General features: G+C 39.5%; 1 protein-coding gene across 2 annotated transcripts; it reads left to right on the top strand.

Moving 5' to 3' along the window:
• The first annotated feature begins 599 nt into the window (after positions 1–599).
• Positions 600–15,271, top strand: gaa2 (alpha glucosidase 2). Of its 2 annotated transcripts, none has more exons than XM_078275513.1 (21): positions 600–758; positions 1,751–1,844; positions 2,477–3,052; positions 3,685–3,830; positions 4,023–4,188; positions 4,958–5,054; positions 5,658–5,777; positions 7,092–7,210; positions 7,323–7,454; positions 7,544–7,654; positions 7,788–7,901; positions 7,992–8,076; positions 8,187–8,304; positions 8,465–8,598; positions 9,547–9,698; positions 9,848–9,996; positions 10,078–10,219; positions 10,297–10,395; positions 11,087–11,251; positions 12,327–12,473; positions 13,564–15,271. In XM_078275513.1, the coding sequence occupies exons 2-21, from the start codon at positions 1,752–1,754 to the stop codon at positions 13,627–13,629; spliced, it is 2,931 nt and encodes a 976-aa protein (XP_078131639.1). In that variant the 5' UTR covers positions 600–758; position 1,751; the 3' UTR covers positions 13,630–15,271. The 2 variants fall into 2 exon arrangements, with proteins under 2 accessions (XP_078131639.1, XP_078131632.1); XM_078275506.1 differs by having other exon boundaries at positions 1,721–1,844.
• Positions 15,272–15,724: the final 453 nt, after the last annotated feature.

Below are 15,724 nucleotides of genomic sequence, written 5' to 3'. Positions count from 1 at the left end.
ACACTTAACAGTATACATACAGTGTGTTTTGCTGGGCTAAATAAGACACTTTAAACCAATATTTTAGCAATATCAATATCATTTCTTGAACCTTTGAGAAATTTGACTACTAGGCCTAAATGTTCTCAGAAAGAATATAAAATGACGTGACTTATTTATATTTCATGCAGTTATACTATTTTATACTACTGGTCATGTATTCTAATTTCTATCTGATAAAGAACTGTTACCATTTAAAGCTTATTTATAGGTAGTCTGCTCACTCTGATATTATTCAGAACGTGAAATCCTGTCTCGTTGACCCTGCATTTGCTGCAGTACACACGGAGCTAGACTGTCCAATTACAGGTTTTACAAAACCCAAGCTGCTCCTGTAGGCAGCACTGTGGCAAGTAAAACACGCCTGACCCCTTTAATTAAAAATAAAATAAAAAATAAAATAAAAAAACAAACAGAACATGACCAATCCTAGATTAGTAGTCTTTAAATAGCAAAACATTGGCACTCTAAATGACATTTGAAGTTTAGTTTACAGATTGAGAATTCGACATAAGAGGTTGTTGGAAGGTTCTTCAAACGGAAGTCCCCGAAATTACGAGGTGTATTGAACGTGACATGAAGATAAACAGACGCACACTATGCAGACAGTTGAGATTATCAACGTTACGGATTATTTAGCTAACGAAACATTGATTTAAAGGGAAAACTGCTCTGTATGCTGTATTTTGTGTGTCTGTAAGACTCAAAGGGTAATCTAGGTAAGTGATGCTTATGTTAACGTCCTTGTCAGCTCACGTTAGCTCACGTTAGCTAAAGTTACATTGCTGTTAAAGTTAGCTAACGCTAATAAACGTTGCTACAATAACGTACCACTAGGGCGACTGGTTAATGTTCTCTCCTAACTATAATATCTTGTCAGCCAAATCGGCAATCTATTTAGTGGCTCCCTGGTGAACTTTGACATTCACACGCATGGCTAGCTACGACCTGATGCTCTTTGGACAAAATGTGCAACACGTCATATGTGTGGGCCTTCGTAATACCTCACCATTACATAATAATATTATCCAGCCATGGCACATAAGTTTAATATGTTCTTAACGTTAAATGTTTAGTGTTCTGTGTTAACTCTAATTATCCTAACTAAATGCTGTAATTGAATCCCTACCTTTTGTAAAAATGTCCATCACAACAGTGGTGGATGAAGTATTAAGATCTTAGAAATACTCTTTTACAGGCAAAAGTCCTGCATTCAAAACCTTACTTAAGTAAGAGTTCAAAAGTATTAGCATAGAAAGTAAAAGTACTCATTGTGCATGTATTATTGCTGGACTAATACATGGATCACTTGAATTGCTTCCTTTTACTATATATACTCCTGAGTAACTTGTGAATTGCACCAAGGGATCCATCACGTTTTATTGTTATCCAAAATAGTACATCATTTGTTGATTTGTTGATGTAACTAAAGCTGTCAAATAAATGTAATGGAGAAGAAGTATAAAGTAGGAGAACATGCAGAAAGGTAAGTACTTCTCTACATTCCACTACTGCTTTATAGTCTCAGTCATTTTTGTCTTATGCACCTCTTTTGCTTTCTGTTTCATCATTCCTTCCACTCATGGACACTTCTCCGACCAACTCCAAAACAGCAGGAAATGATATTTGCCTTCTAACTGAACTTTGTTCTGCTGTCTCTGTGTCTCTATCATGCTTTCAGTCACTCACTTTGACAATCACACGCTATCAGGATGGTGTCATACAAACGGCTGAACCCTGAAGATGTTCAGTTTTCCAGTGCACTTTTGTCAGAAGAGCCTCGTCCTGTCAATGAAGAAGTTTCTGTGAGTTCATATTTGTGTATATATATATGTGTATACTGCTTCCTCTGTCTCAAACAATCTGCATTCAGTTTTAAAAGTATGTTTTTGTCAATTCAAATCATTGCTGCAGAGTTTTCATACTCTTTCTTCGGGCTGCCAATTTTTTGGGGATATTTTAGAATATATAATAATAGTCTAATTATTTTATTGTAAAGTTAATAGTCATTTTCTAGTTCCATCTTTTCAATTGTGAGGATTTGTTGCTTTTCTTTGACTGATGTGATAGGGAACTAAATGTGTACTGGTTTTAGACTTATGGTTGAACAAAACAAGACATCACTCTGAGTTTAAGGAAATTATGAATGTCATTTTTTCTGTATTTGTTTTCACAATTTCAAGACCAAACAATTAATTGATTAATCAAAAAAATAATCAGCTCTTAGGTCGTTTTTAAGGTGCCACTTTCGATTGTTTTAGGATTTTTTTTTTTTTTTTTGTGTGTAACCTGTTTTCTATGTTTTTACTCTATAACGCACTGTTATTTCTGCCTGTCTAATCCCTTTATATTTTTACAGTATAAAGGGACTAATCTGATTCCTTCTGGTTGCTTTTCTGAGTGTGTTGCTTATTTGATTTCCTTGTTGTGTTTTAAGGTTCGGGAGCCAGAGGAAGCCTCCTTGCTTCCACGGAGGCCGTCATGCTCCGTCAACACAGGCCTTCTGTTGATTGGCTGCCTGCTGCTGCTCCTCTGTGGAGGCTGGCTACTGGGCACCATGTTCTGGCTGCACCGACCGTCCAACCAACAGCCACACAAACCACCGCCACCGGCCGGTGCACAAACACCAGACTCTCAAATAGACATAGGAGTAAACGACACTGCAGCCGCTTCCCGCCGCGAGGCTTGCAGTTTAATCCCCGAGGCGTGGAGGTTTGACTGCTACCCTGAAAGAGGGGTGGTTGTGACCCGAGAGTTGTGTGAGGCAAGGAACTGTTGCTTCATCCCTGCATCCTCTCCCTCCTCCTCTGCCACCCGCCCATCAGGGAGAAATGGTATCCCTTGGTGTTTCTATCCACAGGATTTCCCTTCCTACTCGCTTGTGTCAATAAACGACACATCGCTGGGGCAGAAAGGTATGCTAGTAAGGGAGGTGAAGACCTACTACCCAGCAGATATCCTCACTCTAGAGGTGGAGATACGTCATGAGACAGACACGCGGCTACGTGTAAGGGTGAGTGCGTGAGGTTCATTTTTAGTCATAATTCATTTAATTTCATTCACCGATGAAATATAAAACAATTTTCATCAAAGGCATGTTAGAGAGGAGTAGGACTATTTAGTAATGTAGCTAAAAAGCTCTGACGTCATTGCCATACTAGTCTGGATCAACGGATGTACATTGCTGGGATAAAGCCTGACAATGTTTTCCAAGGGCACCATTGCTGCATCCGGGGCTTAGCACCGCCCAGGACGGTTGTGATGTGTGGTTTAAAAAAATACAAACAACCCAGAGCGTTTTTTTTCCCGTATCCCAGAATAGACAAGCCAGACTAAACTCTTGCTGTGGACATACTGTAGGTCTAGCAATGCGAGGCTATTGCCATACTAACACACATTTTTGTTTGTTTTCTTATTGGAGTTTATGAAAAAAAGGTTAAGAGAAATCTCATCAACTTAATAGTCATGTAAGCAAACAACTAATTTATTGGCCAATAAGATCCGTGCCAGTCCTCAAGGATTAAACCTAGGTGGGTGTAAATCAGTCATGAACTCTTACAGGTCAGTTGATATAGTTTGTATTACATACCGCTGTAAATTCTCTGGTCTGTAATTTAATTGTTTTTCTCATGTTTCTCAATCTAGATTACTGACCCCTCTAATTCACGGTTCGAGGTTCCGATCTCTGTTCCCGCTGCCACCAAGAAGGCAGAAAGTCCAGTCTATACCATAGAGTTTTCAAAGCAGCCATTTGGTCTCATTGTGAAGAGGAGCTCTACAGGAGCAGTGCTGTAAGTCTCACTTGAATAGGCTACATTAGGTCAGGTGAAGAAAGGGTTATAGTCATAACATAATTTAATAATTTTAATAACCTACATTGTATACTACAAACTCTTAAAGCACGTTCAATTGTGAAAATAACTCGAAACCGTAAATAATAATTAACAATGTAAAACTGTCTCCTTTCAACGGTTTCCTGCTAGTCTGAACACTACAGTGGCTCCTCTCTTCTATGCGGATCAGTTTCTCCAGCTCTCCACCTCCCTGCAGAGTCAGTTCATTTACGGCCTGGGTGAGCACCGCTCCACCTTTCTGCATGATGTGCACTGGAACACACTCACCATGTGGGCCAGAGATGTGCCTCCTATGGTATGGAAATTCCCGCATTTGTCATTGTTCTGTTTATAGTTACATTTTAGCCACAGACACAGATATTCACATTCAACTGATAGACCTTTTTCACAGTAGACATTTTGACATTGCCATGGCATGAAAAGCACGGGTGTATTTAATAACATAGATGATGGCTGCATTTATATATATATATATATATATATATATATATATATATATATATATATATATATATATATATATATATATATGTCTTCTGGGAAAAAAGGCCACTATAAATAACATTCAGGACTTAGCATTGCGGCTTGATTGAATGTACAGTTCACTTGTTTATCATATCTATTTTATTTACATTGACCAAATCTTTGTTATATTAGTATGAGATGGCCTACCCACATTATGAGTGATATCATTATTTACATACATATTTAGGTTGTTTACTCCCCTGGTTATTTTTGTTGACACCCCCTAGTTTCTTGTTTGCTATTTATCATGTCTGCTAGTAGGAAGGGGGTAGGTTTGAGAAGTGGGTAGCTAAACCAGTTCACACACACACACACACACACACACACACACACACACACACACACACACACACACACACACATATACACACACACACACAGTTTTTGCATCACTGTACCTGAAATGGGAATAAATAGACTTAAAATGGATTGTCGTTTCGGACTTGATCTTTTGTGCTTTGGCACAAAAGATCCTTCCTTTGGAAGGATTTTAAGTCACTATAAAGATCAAGTTAATTGCGTCTCTCTTTACAATGTAGGAACAGACAAACCTATATGGAGCTCATCCATTTTACCTGGCAATGGAGGATGGAGGGAATGCACACGGCTTCTTCCTGCTGAACAGCAACGCGATGGGTCAGTCTGCTAGTCGCTCTAATACTTCCTCTACTTCAGGTTTCACTCTGTGCAATAATACACATTGACAGCTGATTCTTACAGTGTCACAACAGTTCATATGATGCCCAATTAGGCAATTTTATAAAAACAGAAATCCTTATATGGCAGTTTGTGTAATATTGTCATCGACGCGTGACTGCAGTGTCAGTAAATATCTTTCCGGTGTCTTGTGAAGAGGTAATTTCGCGGTCATGTCGTATTTCCTATCAAAGATACTGAGCGTTGCTAACTGAAATGAATTGGTTTACAGACTTAGTCAAAGTTTAATGTAATTGGTTTCGCTTTGCCTTCATCTTAGGAATGTCTGTTCTTGTACTTCCATCTGTTGCTCCACACACCATACATGTTGTTCATGAGCTGGGGTATTCAGCTGCTTATTTTAAAATGTGTATATAACTGTACATTTTATTCATAGTTACTCAATATATCCCATGTACTTTCTTTATTAAATTGCTCTCTAGCCTCATAGACATGCATTTCTCAGACCTCCCTAATTGTAGCTTATTCTGAAGGATTTTCTAACAAATAAATGTTTTATCAGCAGTTTTTCTGTTTCTTCAGATGTGATGCTCCAGCCTGCCCCAGCCCTCACATGGCGCACTATTGGTGGAATCCTTGACTTTTACGTTTTCCTTGGTCCGGATCCTGCTTCGGTGATTGAACAGTATGTGGAAGTCATAGGTTAGTAGGAGTCTGCTGGGATGTGGGACTGTTGTAGCTGCATGACTGCAGCATATTCATATCTTACAGACTATACAAAGATTGTAGACTTGCATTTTGTAACTTTTACTCAGTTAATAGTCTCTCATTGCCAAAAACGTGCTCTGGTTTATTGGCATTTCTTTAAACCAATCACAATCGTCTTGGGTAGCGCTAAGCGCCGGACGGAGCAGCGGCGCCTCTGCAAAATAGCCTCAGGAAGGAACTTGTTTTGGTGGAACATGTGTAGGCTACGTTGAAAGGTTGTTTTAGTTGTGCAACAGAAAACTCCGATTGAACGAATAGTCTAGCTAGCTGTCTGGATTTACCCTGCAGAGATCTGAGGAGAAGTTAGCCATAGTCCTCAGAAATCCACCAGAGTTTAAAATACCAACACAAAGAAAGAGGAAGGTAACAAACATCCAGCCAACATTAAAGACATCCGGCCAAATTTTCCGGCAGCATCTGAACAAGCCCGGAAATGGAACGTCGTGGATATAGACTACTCTTAAGGTTAAAGGTTCTATATACGAAATTCAGAACCACTAGATGTCGCACTAGAGCACCAGCATCTCAGACCTAAACAAACGTCCAAACCTCCCCCTCTCCCTTGGCGAGAAGAAAAGCCAGCTCCGGGTCGCCTTCAGCTGAACGCTTGGAACAGCACTCTGTCATCTCGCTTTTACAAGGCTGTGTGGGCGGTCACTTTCTTAGTCTCTTTATAAATGCGGGTGGTCCAACAGTTTCAAAGGGAGGGACTCGCATAACATGCACGCACAGCCATACCGGCTGCCAAAACAAAGAACACACAAAAGAAAGAACGAACACACAGAGAGAGTGTGTGACTTAATTCTCTGCTCAGGATAGCAAATAGTTGTTTGCTTCTATATTAATGTTGAGAGTCTCATATATATATGGAACCTTTTTAAAGAGATGGTTTGAGTCATTCTGAGGTACTAGTTTTGAATTGTAGCAAGAATCCATTGATTGACTTTGTATAATACCTGGATGAATAAAATTACCATTAATTATCTCTATTCAGCCTGCCTCTGTATCCGTTTTGGCAGATAAATTCACAGAGAAAAGTAGTGAAACACTCAAAGGATCATTGCTGTGTAGGTTTGTCTTTCTAGCTTTTGCTTTATGGCTCTGTCCAATGTAAGTTTAAGTAATTCTGTTAACCCCAGAGCTTGTTTCGGTTTGCTTCAATTCCTGCATTTGTTACTGATGATGTCCTCTCTCTCTCTCACTCACTCACTCACTCACTCACTCATATATCACGCCGTGTTTTCTCAGGCTACCCAGCGATGCCCATCTACTGGGCTTTGGGCTACCATCTCTGTCGCTGGGGTTACCACACTAGCAATTCTACCTGGGAGGTTGTCAAGAGCTTGAGGAATTATGGGATACCCCAGGTAAAGTTGACCCAGCAGACTGTTTGTTTGTTTGTTTGTTTGTTTGTGTCTGTCAGTATTTCTTTCCCCGTTCTTTTGTAAAATTATTGTTTGTGTGTGTATTTGTTCACAGGACGTCCAGTGGAACGACATCGACTACATGGACCAATTTCTGGACTTCACTTTTGACTCGACAAAGTTCGGCACGCTGCCCGATCTGGTCAAGGACCTGCACGCTCATGACCAGCGCTACGTTATGATCCTGGTACACAGGAGTTTGTTTTTTGCCGTCATATGTGCGTGTGTTGTGTCTGATTTGGCATGTTTGTATGACAGTTGTGTCTTAACCTGCAGGACCCAGGGATCAGCAGCGTGCAGCCTGAGGGCTCCTACTGGCCGTACGATGAAGGGCTGAGGAGGGACGTTTTTATTAAAGACGCTGAAGGGAAAACACTCATTGGGAAGGTGAGACACTGTAATGATGTTTCAAAGATGAGCTCATGCCAAGACACAATCACTACTCTCCCCTCTGACCTGTGCTGTCAAAACAAAACATTAGGGGTGTATTAGAAATACGATTCTCCATCTCTTCCTCCAGGTGTGGCCTGGTCTGACAGCATATCCCGATTTCTCTGATGACGTGACACATGAATGGTGGCACGAAAACCTTCAGAGGTTCCATGAGAAGGTGCCATTTGATGGACTATGGATTGTAAGTATGGAAATGGGAGATGCAATTGAAGAACCAACTCTCTGCATTTCCTGATATCTTCCTCTGACTTTTGTCTCATCTGTGTTTTAGGACATGAACGAGCCGTCAAATTTCCTGGATGGGTCTACCAATGGCTGTCCATCAAGCAGTCTTGAAAATCCTCCTTACACACCTGGTGGGAGATCTCAAGCAAATATCACAAAAACCACAAAAAATATACACAGTTACAGAGTACTTATGATTGTCAAAATGTAAAATTGTGGGGGGTTTTAAAAATCTTTTTAGGAATACTGGGAGGTTTGCTGAGAGCCAAAACTGTGTGTGCCACTGCACAGCAAAAGCAGTCCATACACTACAATATGCACAGCCTCTATGGACTTATGGAAGCTAAGGCATCTGCAAGGTCAACACCTAACACACACACACACACACACACACACACACACACACACACACACACACAATGCTGAACACTGAACCACTTTTTATTTATTTTTTTAATTTTTTTTATACATGGTCCTTTCCTTAAATCTACTTTTCTGCTTTTGTGTCCTCTCGTCCAGCGCTCTGAAGAGGATCGTGGGAAAGAGGCCTTTTGTGATCTCTCGCTCCACCTTCCCCAGTCAGGGGATGTACTCTGGTCACTGGCTGGGAGACAACAGGAGCCAGTGGAAAGACATGTACACTTCTATAGCAGGTTTGACACATGTATTACACAAGAACGTATCTAACATTGTATTGCCTCTGTCGATTGACAGAGAAGAGGTGATGATCAAAGTTTTCGCAAAAATATAATCTTTCACACGCGTATAATTGTATATTCTGCTTTATTCTGATGTTAATCTTAATCATCTCCAGCACCACCACCAGAAAGTTTATTTTCCCTGAAGCTCCATTTTATCATTTGTAATTTGAAGTATTTTTTTTTTTTTTTTTTTTTTTTATCTATTTCAGCCTCATTAACTTTGTATTATTTTATTTATTTGTCCTTCACATTTACGGTTTGGTTCAGTCTCATCAACCTTTGTTTCCAGCAACAGCAACAACTATTTCAGTAAAAATGCTCTGATAAACCTACTGTATACCAACTGACAGACCAAGTTAGCAACTAGCTGGTGAGAAAAGCTGAATCTAGCTAAGGAGCTAAAGCTAAAGAGGAGGAGATCAAAACGTAGAGCTGTCAAGTGAAGAAAAACATGCCTCCAAATGAACGCCAATGTTGCTCCTCGTCTCTGTGGGTGTGTGGACCAAAATAAACGAAAGCAGCTTAAAGCGATAGCTGTATCATTGCCATGCTGTTCAACACATGCAAACAATTCAGCAATTTCAAAAATATTTATAGAATTTTATGACACATTTATGTTGTTGCATAACTGCTAATTTGAAGGTTGTGTGTTTCTAAAGATCTGCATTGTGGTTTCACTGCACACACTACTCTGTACTTATTCTGTCAACTACAGTACAATGAGGAGGAAGAGTAACACGCAACGTATTTTAAGATTTCTTAGAATTGTGGATGAAATTGTCCATTTCCTATTTTGAAACTGGTTCTCCATCATTTCAGTGTCTCTTAATGTTGATCCTTCTCAAGTTTCTCCTTTCCATGTCCTCCTGATGTTGCCCACCTCTCTTTTGTCTCCTTAAGGTATCTTGACCTTTAACCTTCTGGGCATCCCGTTGGTGGGAGCAGATATCTGTGGCTTCAGCGAGGAGCCGCAGGAGGAACTCTGTGTCCGCTGGACGCAGCTGGGAGCTTTCTATCCCTTCACACGCAACCACAACGCCATCGACATGAAGGTAAGATCTTAACTGCACTGCTCCAACGTCACCACAGAGGGCAATGGGTAAAAAATGCTCAAGAGCTAGTTTGTCCTATACTCCCCTTTTTTTGGAAATGTAACTTTTTTTCTTTAACTGTATTTCTTTTGTTGTTGTTAAATTTGCAGCCTCAAGACCCGACAGCGTTCAGCCCTCTGGCTCGTACAGCCATGAAGCAAGCTCTGCTGCTACGCTATTCACTTTACCCCGTCCTCTACACTCTGTTCCATCATGCACACGTACACGGACACACTGTCGCACGGCCGATCATGTTTGAGTAAGTATCTGATTTGTTATTTTATCTGGACTAGGACGTATCTTTGCCTTACTGTATGTATCTTGTATGACCTTTTTAAAGGTTCCCAAAAGATGTGAAAACCTATGGGATTGACAAACAGTTCCTGTGGGGGAAGAGTTTATTGGTGACGCCAGTATTGGATCCTGGAGTTGACTATGTGGATGGTTACTTCCCAGAGGGTCTGTGGTATGACTACTACACGGTAAGACACACACCAACAACTAGCGCACAGTTTTCGGGAACAAGATGGAGTAAACAATATACTTCTGGTCTTCCCAGGGCGACTCTCTGCACAGTAAGGGTGAAGACCTTCGACTCCATGCACCTCTAGATAAGATCAACCTGCATTTGCGTGAGGGTTCTATTACACCAACTCAGGTAAATATTATAATAGGGCTGCACGACATGCTGTGATTATTTTGACTGATATTGCGATTGTGATACGATTCACGATATTGGAGGGAATGATCATTTTTGTATCATTATTCTCTTTTGAATTGAAAAATATTAAATAAAAAAAATGGAATGATCATGGTGAGATTTTTTCAAGGATCAGTTTTTTCTTTAGTCCGTAGGGATGGATTTGTAGGCTAGGACATCTCTGCAGCACCACAATACTTAATTCAGAATGGTTTGACACATATTTTGCCTTAAAATAGGGCCCATTGACTTTTTTTAACAGCATTTTAACTTTAATTTGAGTCTGCAACACATAATGATAGGTCTTTTGTGATATGTGTGAACTGGCCCTTTAACCTAAGCCTGAAAAATAAAAATAAAAGTTTTTTTTAGATTATGTTTTTGCCATTTTTGCCTTATTTGACAGTATAGAAATGGGGTAGATAGAGAGAGTAGTATGACATGCAACAAAGGTCCCAAGGCTGGAATTCTATGGCATGTGCTACCAAGGCATTCCCATAAAACCTGTCTCGATTATACATGTTTCTTTGGATAACTGAAGACTTGTTACACCTGACATTTGTGTGGATCTGACAAATGCAGAGCTTACAATCAGGAGTTTCTAATGCCACATTTGTTTCTTTCTCTTTTCATGTTTTTGGGTGCACAGGCGCCCAACCTGACGCTGTGGGTGAGCAGCGGTCAGCCTCTCCATCTGGTCTCAGCTCTCTCTGACGATGGTTCAGCCAGCGGAGATCTCTTCTGGGACGACGGCGAGAGCATCGACACCTACGAGAACAACCTATACTCCTACATCATCTTCAATGTCACTCAGGTGCTCACAATCAACTAGTTTTGACTTAAAAAAAAAAAGAATCCACTCTCAATATTACTACCAATGGCTCATTCCAGCCTGCATTGTCTGACATTTCTCTGCCTGTTAAAAAACAACTGAACTTGAGTGCTTCAGCCCAAGGTAATGTGCATAGACGAAGAGAAACTCACCTAACCAAATGTAGCAGCAATGCCTTCTGGTCTACTGAGGTTGAGGTCTCATCCTTCTCTTCAGCGAAGTCCATTAACGGCCTTTATTTTATTTTTTAGAATATGGCATGTTTACAGAGAAGCTTTTAGCTATTTGCTGTCAATGTTAAAATAATTAAAAACCGCATTTTTGCCACACTGCACATCATTTCAAATCAAGCACATTGTGTATATTTGGCCAACAACAGTAAAAGAAGTGACGCACAAGAAAGGGCAGGAATTTAGTGTAGAGCACTTTTCATGTACTGTATTTTTTTTGGCCACTTAGGGGGCAGCAGAACAAGCTGTTAACAAAACGGACATAATATCATCTTCTAAAGTAGTTGCAGCAAATATGTTACCAAACAGTTGCCTGTTTACCTGTCCAACACACACACACACACACACACACACACACACACACACGCGCACACGCACACACAGCATTAGCATTTATTTGTAGTGGTTTCTCTGTACACCGGATCCAATATCTCTGCTTAGTAGCAGCTAATTGATCCACAGTGTTCCCTAGCTTGTCACTAACTTTGTCCGTCTGCTGTTTGGTGCTGGACAGGTAGTCTACGGCGGGTTTATCTGGACTTTATTTGATAAAAAATGTGTGTGGCTTAAAAATGTGGTTGATGAGAGCAGTGAGAGTGAACCAAAACAGAAAAGTTGTGGGCTGTAAAACCAAAACGATGAGCTGAGAGACACTAAAACAATCTATTGAGCAGAGGGGAATAATTCTCTGTGGCTTGATTACTTTGAGCCAAAATTGAATTAAAAAAAACAAAAAAAAAACGATATTGAATAGGGCAGCTTTAATATCTAGTTTCGAAAACAGTGTTGCGATGTAACTTACAGCCATCCATCTGCTTCTTTCGTAGAACGTGATGACGTCACAGGTGCTCCATAGCAACGTGGAGGCCACATACATCACCGTGGAGACGGCCGCCTTCTACGGTGTGAAGCAGAAGCCAAGCAGAGTGCTGGTAAACTCCCAAGATGCAGCGTTCACCTACAGAGCCAACCAGGTGAGGTCAGGGGTCAACGACAGACGCACAGAATAGAAAACTGTCGTTGTGCTTGATGTTACTTCAGCACAATGTATTTTAGCTTACAGTAGGTGAATTAAGCCTCTTAAATAAAGGGGTCTTCCATATAATTAAACATAAATACAGCCAATGTTGTTAGTTTTCCTTCCTGTAGGGAATCTTTTTTTGTCCTCAGCTGTCATTGTTTATTTTATATGTATGCATCAACAGCAGTGGTTAATATCATATCCAGACTGTTAATACTCCATTACGTGTTAAAAGTCCAACATTCAAAATAAATCAAAATAAAAGCAAGGGCTGGGTATCGCCAAGGATTTCCCAAATCGATTTGATTCCAATTTGCATGGTATTCGATAACATTCTCGATTGATACAATACTAATTTTGCTTGGACATAAAAGAGATACTCCGAGAACTTATGCTGTAAATTGTACAAGCAAGAAAGCAACCCTCAAATAGTTTTTATAATGCACCGGGTTAATGTTTCAATTAAGAATTGACGCCCAAAAAGGGAGTGCCGAATATATCAAACAGACTTTATTTATATTGCACTTTTCATACATGTAAATGTAACTAGCACAAAGTGCATACAACATATCGTATAACCTGTTATTTTATGTAAGATTGTTAACTGAAAAGTAACTTGAGCTGTAAAATAAACGCAGAGGAGTAAAAAGTAGAATATTCCTGAAATATAGTGAAGTACAACTATAAAGAAGCATAAAATGGAAATACGAAAAAATATAGGAAAGTACAAATCCCTCAAAATTGTACTTTAGGTGCAGTACTTGGGCAAATGTACTAAGGTACTTTCCACCGCTGTGTAGCAATGGTCTTCGTTGGAGTTTCACAGAGCGCTGAATCCACCTAGCTACAGTAGGCGAGTTTCAGCAAATGGAGAATTTGTTTAAATTATAAGGGGATCCAGTGTAAGTTAAAGGTATTTAAGAGCCTCTCCTGCAGCACATGAGTGATGTCGATGTAGGGTTAGCGTGTTTTATAGCAGAGGCTTTTGTCTAATCAGAATGAAGGAACTCTTCGTGCTGAAATGATGTGTTTTCTCTCTACAGGTGTTAACAGTTGCAGATCTCGGTCTCAACCTCAGTCAGAACTTCACCATCAGCTGGATGTTCTGATTCAAATGTTGTTTTTTTATTCTTGGTTTTATTTGCTGTTGGCTATTAAAGTCACAAGCTGGTACACAGTGCAGTCTATACGTTTCAGGACAGTGATGTTTTGGCTCTGTACTCCAGATCACATATGAGATTAAAAGGAAAAGAACAGGTTAAATTGCTTATTTTCACATTTGTTTTGAGTGAACAATGTAGGACTCGTAGACCTTTTTACCGTAGGGCACTCTGCATAAAAAAAAAAGGGCTACAATTCCAAACTCTTCATCCAATGTGATTGCAAACACCGTCAGATTAAAGCCGAGACTCCCCACTTTAACCTCATCGTCATTGATTTAGTGATCTCATGTGCTGGAGTACAGATAAAAAAACAAGCTGTCAGTCTGTCAGAACAGGGTCTCTTTAAAAAATTGACAAAAACACATGGGGGCTCATGAAACGACAACACACAGCCTCTGACCTTCACTAGTCTGGACACTGCTTTAAATATGCGTGTGGAAAATCTAATTTAATGGTCGATAACGCTAATTTAAACAAAAAGCATGCCTTGCTACCTTTTTTTTTTTTTACATTTATTTCAGTTCATAGATCCAATCTGCATTTTTTAATTCCCATAAGCAGAAAGAGTACAATAAAAGTGCAATAAGTGAAAGAGAGGATGGTCTACCTTTCTGAATATAATTCATGATGTAATATATTGTTTGTGCTTGAATGCTGTTTACAGCTTATTTTTGCACTAATTACTACTGCAGTGTTGTAAAGGTAGATACAGGTGCCTTATGATTCCTGTTTGTGTGTTTTTGAGGTTTGTTCGAGATGATCCTTTTTGTTCAGCTTTATATTGTGAGCCTTTTTTCATCGCTGATGACCATAGTACTGCTATGCATGAGGGGTACTTTCATGCATAACTACAGTATACTAAACCAGCCATATAGATAGATAGATAGATAGATAGATAGATAGATAGATAGATAGATAGATAGAGAGATATTGATCCCAAAAATGGGAAATTACAGTGTTACAGCAGCAAAATATCAGTCGCACAGCACAGAATATACATGAAATACTAGGATACAATATACATGAAATACTAGAATACAATATACATACATACAATATACATGAAATAATAATAGGATAGAATACAAGAACAATATGTGTTCAATCATTTTACTGTGAATTTTCAGACACCTCTGATGACAGAATGCAACTAAAACATAAAGATACATTTTATGAAGCTTGTTGAGTGAAGTTTTTCAAGATCAGCAAAGTTCATTCTGCTTAAATCTGACCTTGATGCTGTGAAAATCTGCTTTTGAATTTATAGTCTTTCTCACAGAACTGCAGCTGTAAAAAGCTTGCACCTTTTTCAAAGCAAATCATCAATGCATGTGTGCTGTAAAGCAAACTACGCAAAGGCCCCAAATATTTGTAAAGACACCAATACTACAGAGTATATTTTACTGTCATTTATGTTAAGGTACTGAAATTGTGACTAAAAATGTGCAGTATTTTATTATGAATCCTTGTGTTGGAATTTTGTGTAATTGCTTAAATTTAATTATATGAACAATATGAAAGCCACTGGAGTTATACTGGATCTTTTTTTTCTTCTATTTTATGACAAATAAAATTGCCTTGACCTCAATGCTGTTCATTGTTATCTTAAAGGGACAGTGGATATCTGTTTATATGTATGCTATATTTAGAATATTTTCACTGCTTTACCCTGCTGTCAGACAGCCGTTTATGACGGGGAACTGAAGCCTTTATATCACTCTCTTCAGTTTGAGTTTTGTTAGGTGCTGACCTTTTTAAAACACCAAAGTCACACACATCGAACCGATCGAGGCAACCTTAGAACAGCAACTCCCATATTCTGCAAGGTAAAATTACCGCTTTTGTCAAAGGAGTCTGGTCGCTTTGAAAAGATCATAGATTGATATATAACTGCTTCAGTTCCTTGTAATGAAGGGCTGCCCCCTCCCTCCTCCACGCAGTTGCTAGTAGCCAAGGGAGACACGGAGGATTAAAAAAAACATGATTCGACTCTTCAGAAGAGGTAATCACCTTCACTTGAGTTTCTGCGCGCGAAAGTCGC

This window comes from Sander vitreus, chromosome 2 (assembly GCF_031162955.1).
Source record: "Sander vitreus isolate 19-12246 chromosome 2, sanVit1, whole genome shotgun sequence".
In the NCBI taxonomy this organism is placed as follows: Eukaryota; Metazoa; Chordata; class Actinopteri; order Perciformes; family Percidae; genus Sander; species Sander vitreus.
This window is presented reverse-complemented; position numbering and strand designations above follow the sequence as displayed.

Excerpts from the sequence above, each read along its gene's own strand:
- gaa2 (XM_078275513.1), top strand. The coding sequence starts at position 1,752 with ATGGTGTCATACAAACGGCTGAACCCTGAAGATGTTCAGTTTTCCAGT. Across the intron at positions 3,053-3,684 it reads ACACGCGGCTACGTGTAAGG|ATTACTGACCCCTCTAATTC; the intron begins GTGAGTGCGTGA and ends TTCTCAATCTAG. Across the intron at positions 5,778-7,091 it reads ACAGTATGTGGAAGTCATAG|GCTACCCAGCGATGCCCATC; the intron begins GTTAGTAGGAGT and ends GTGTTTTCTCAG.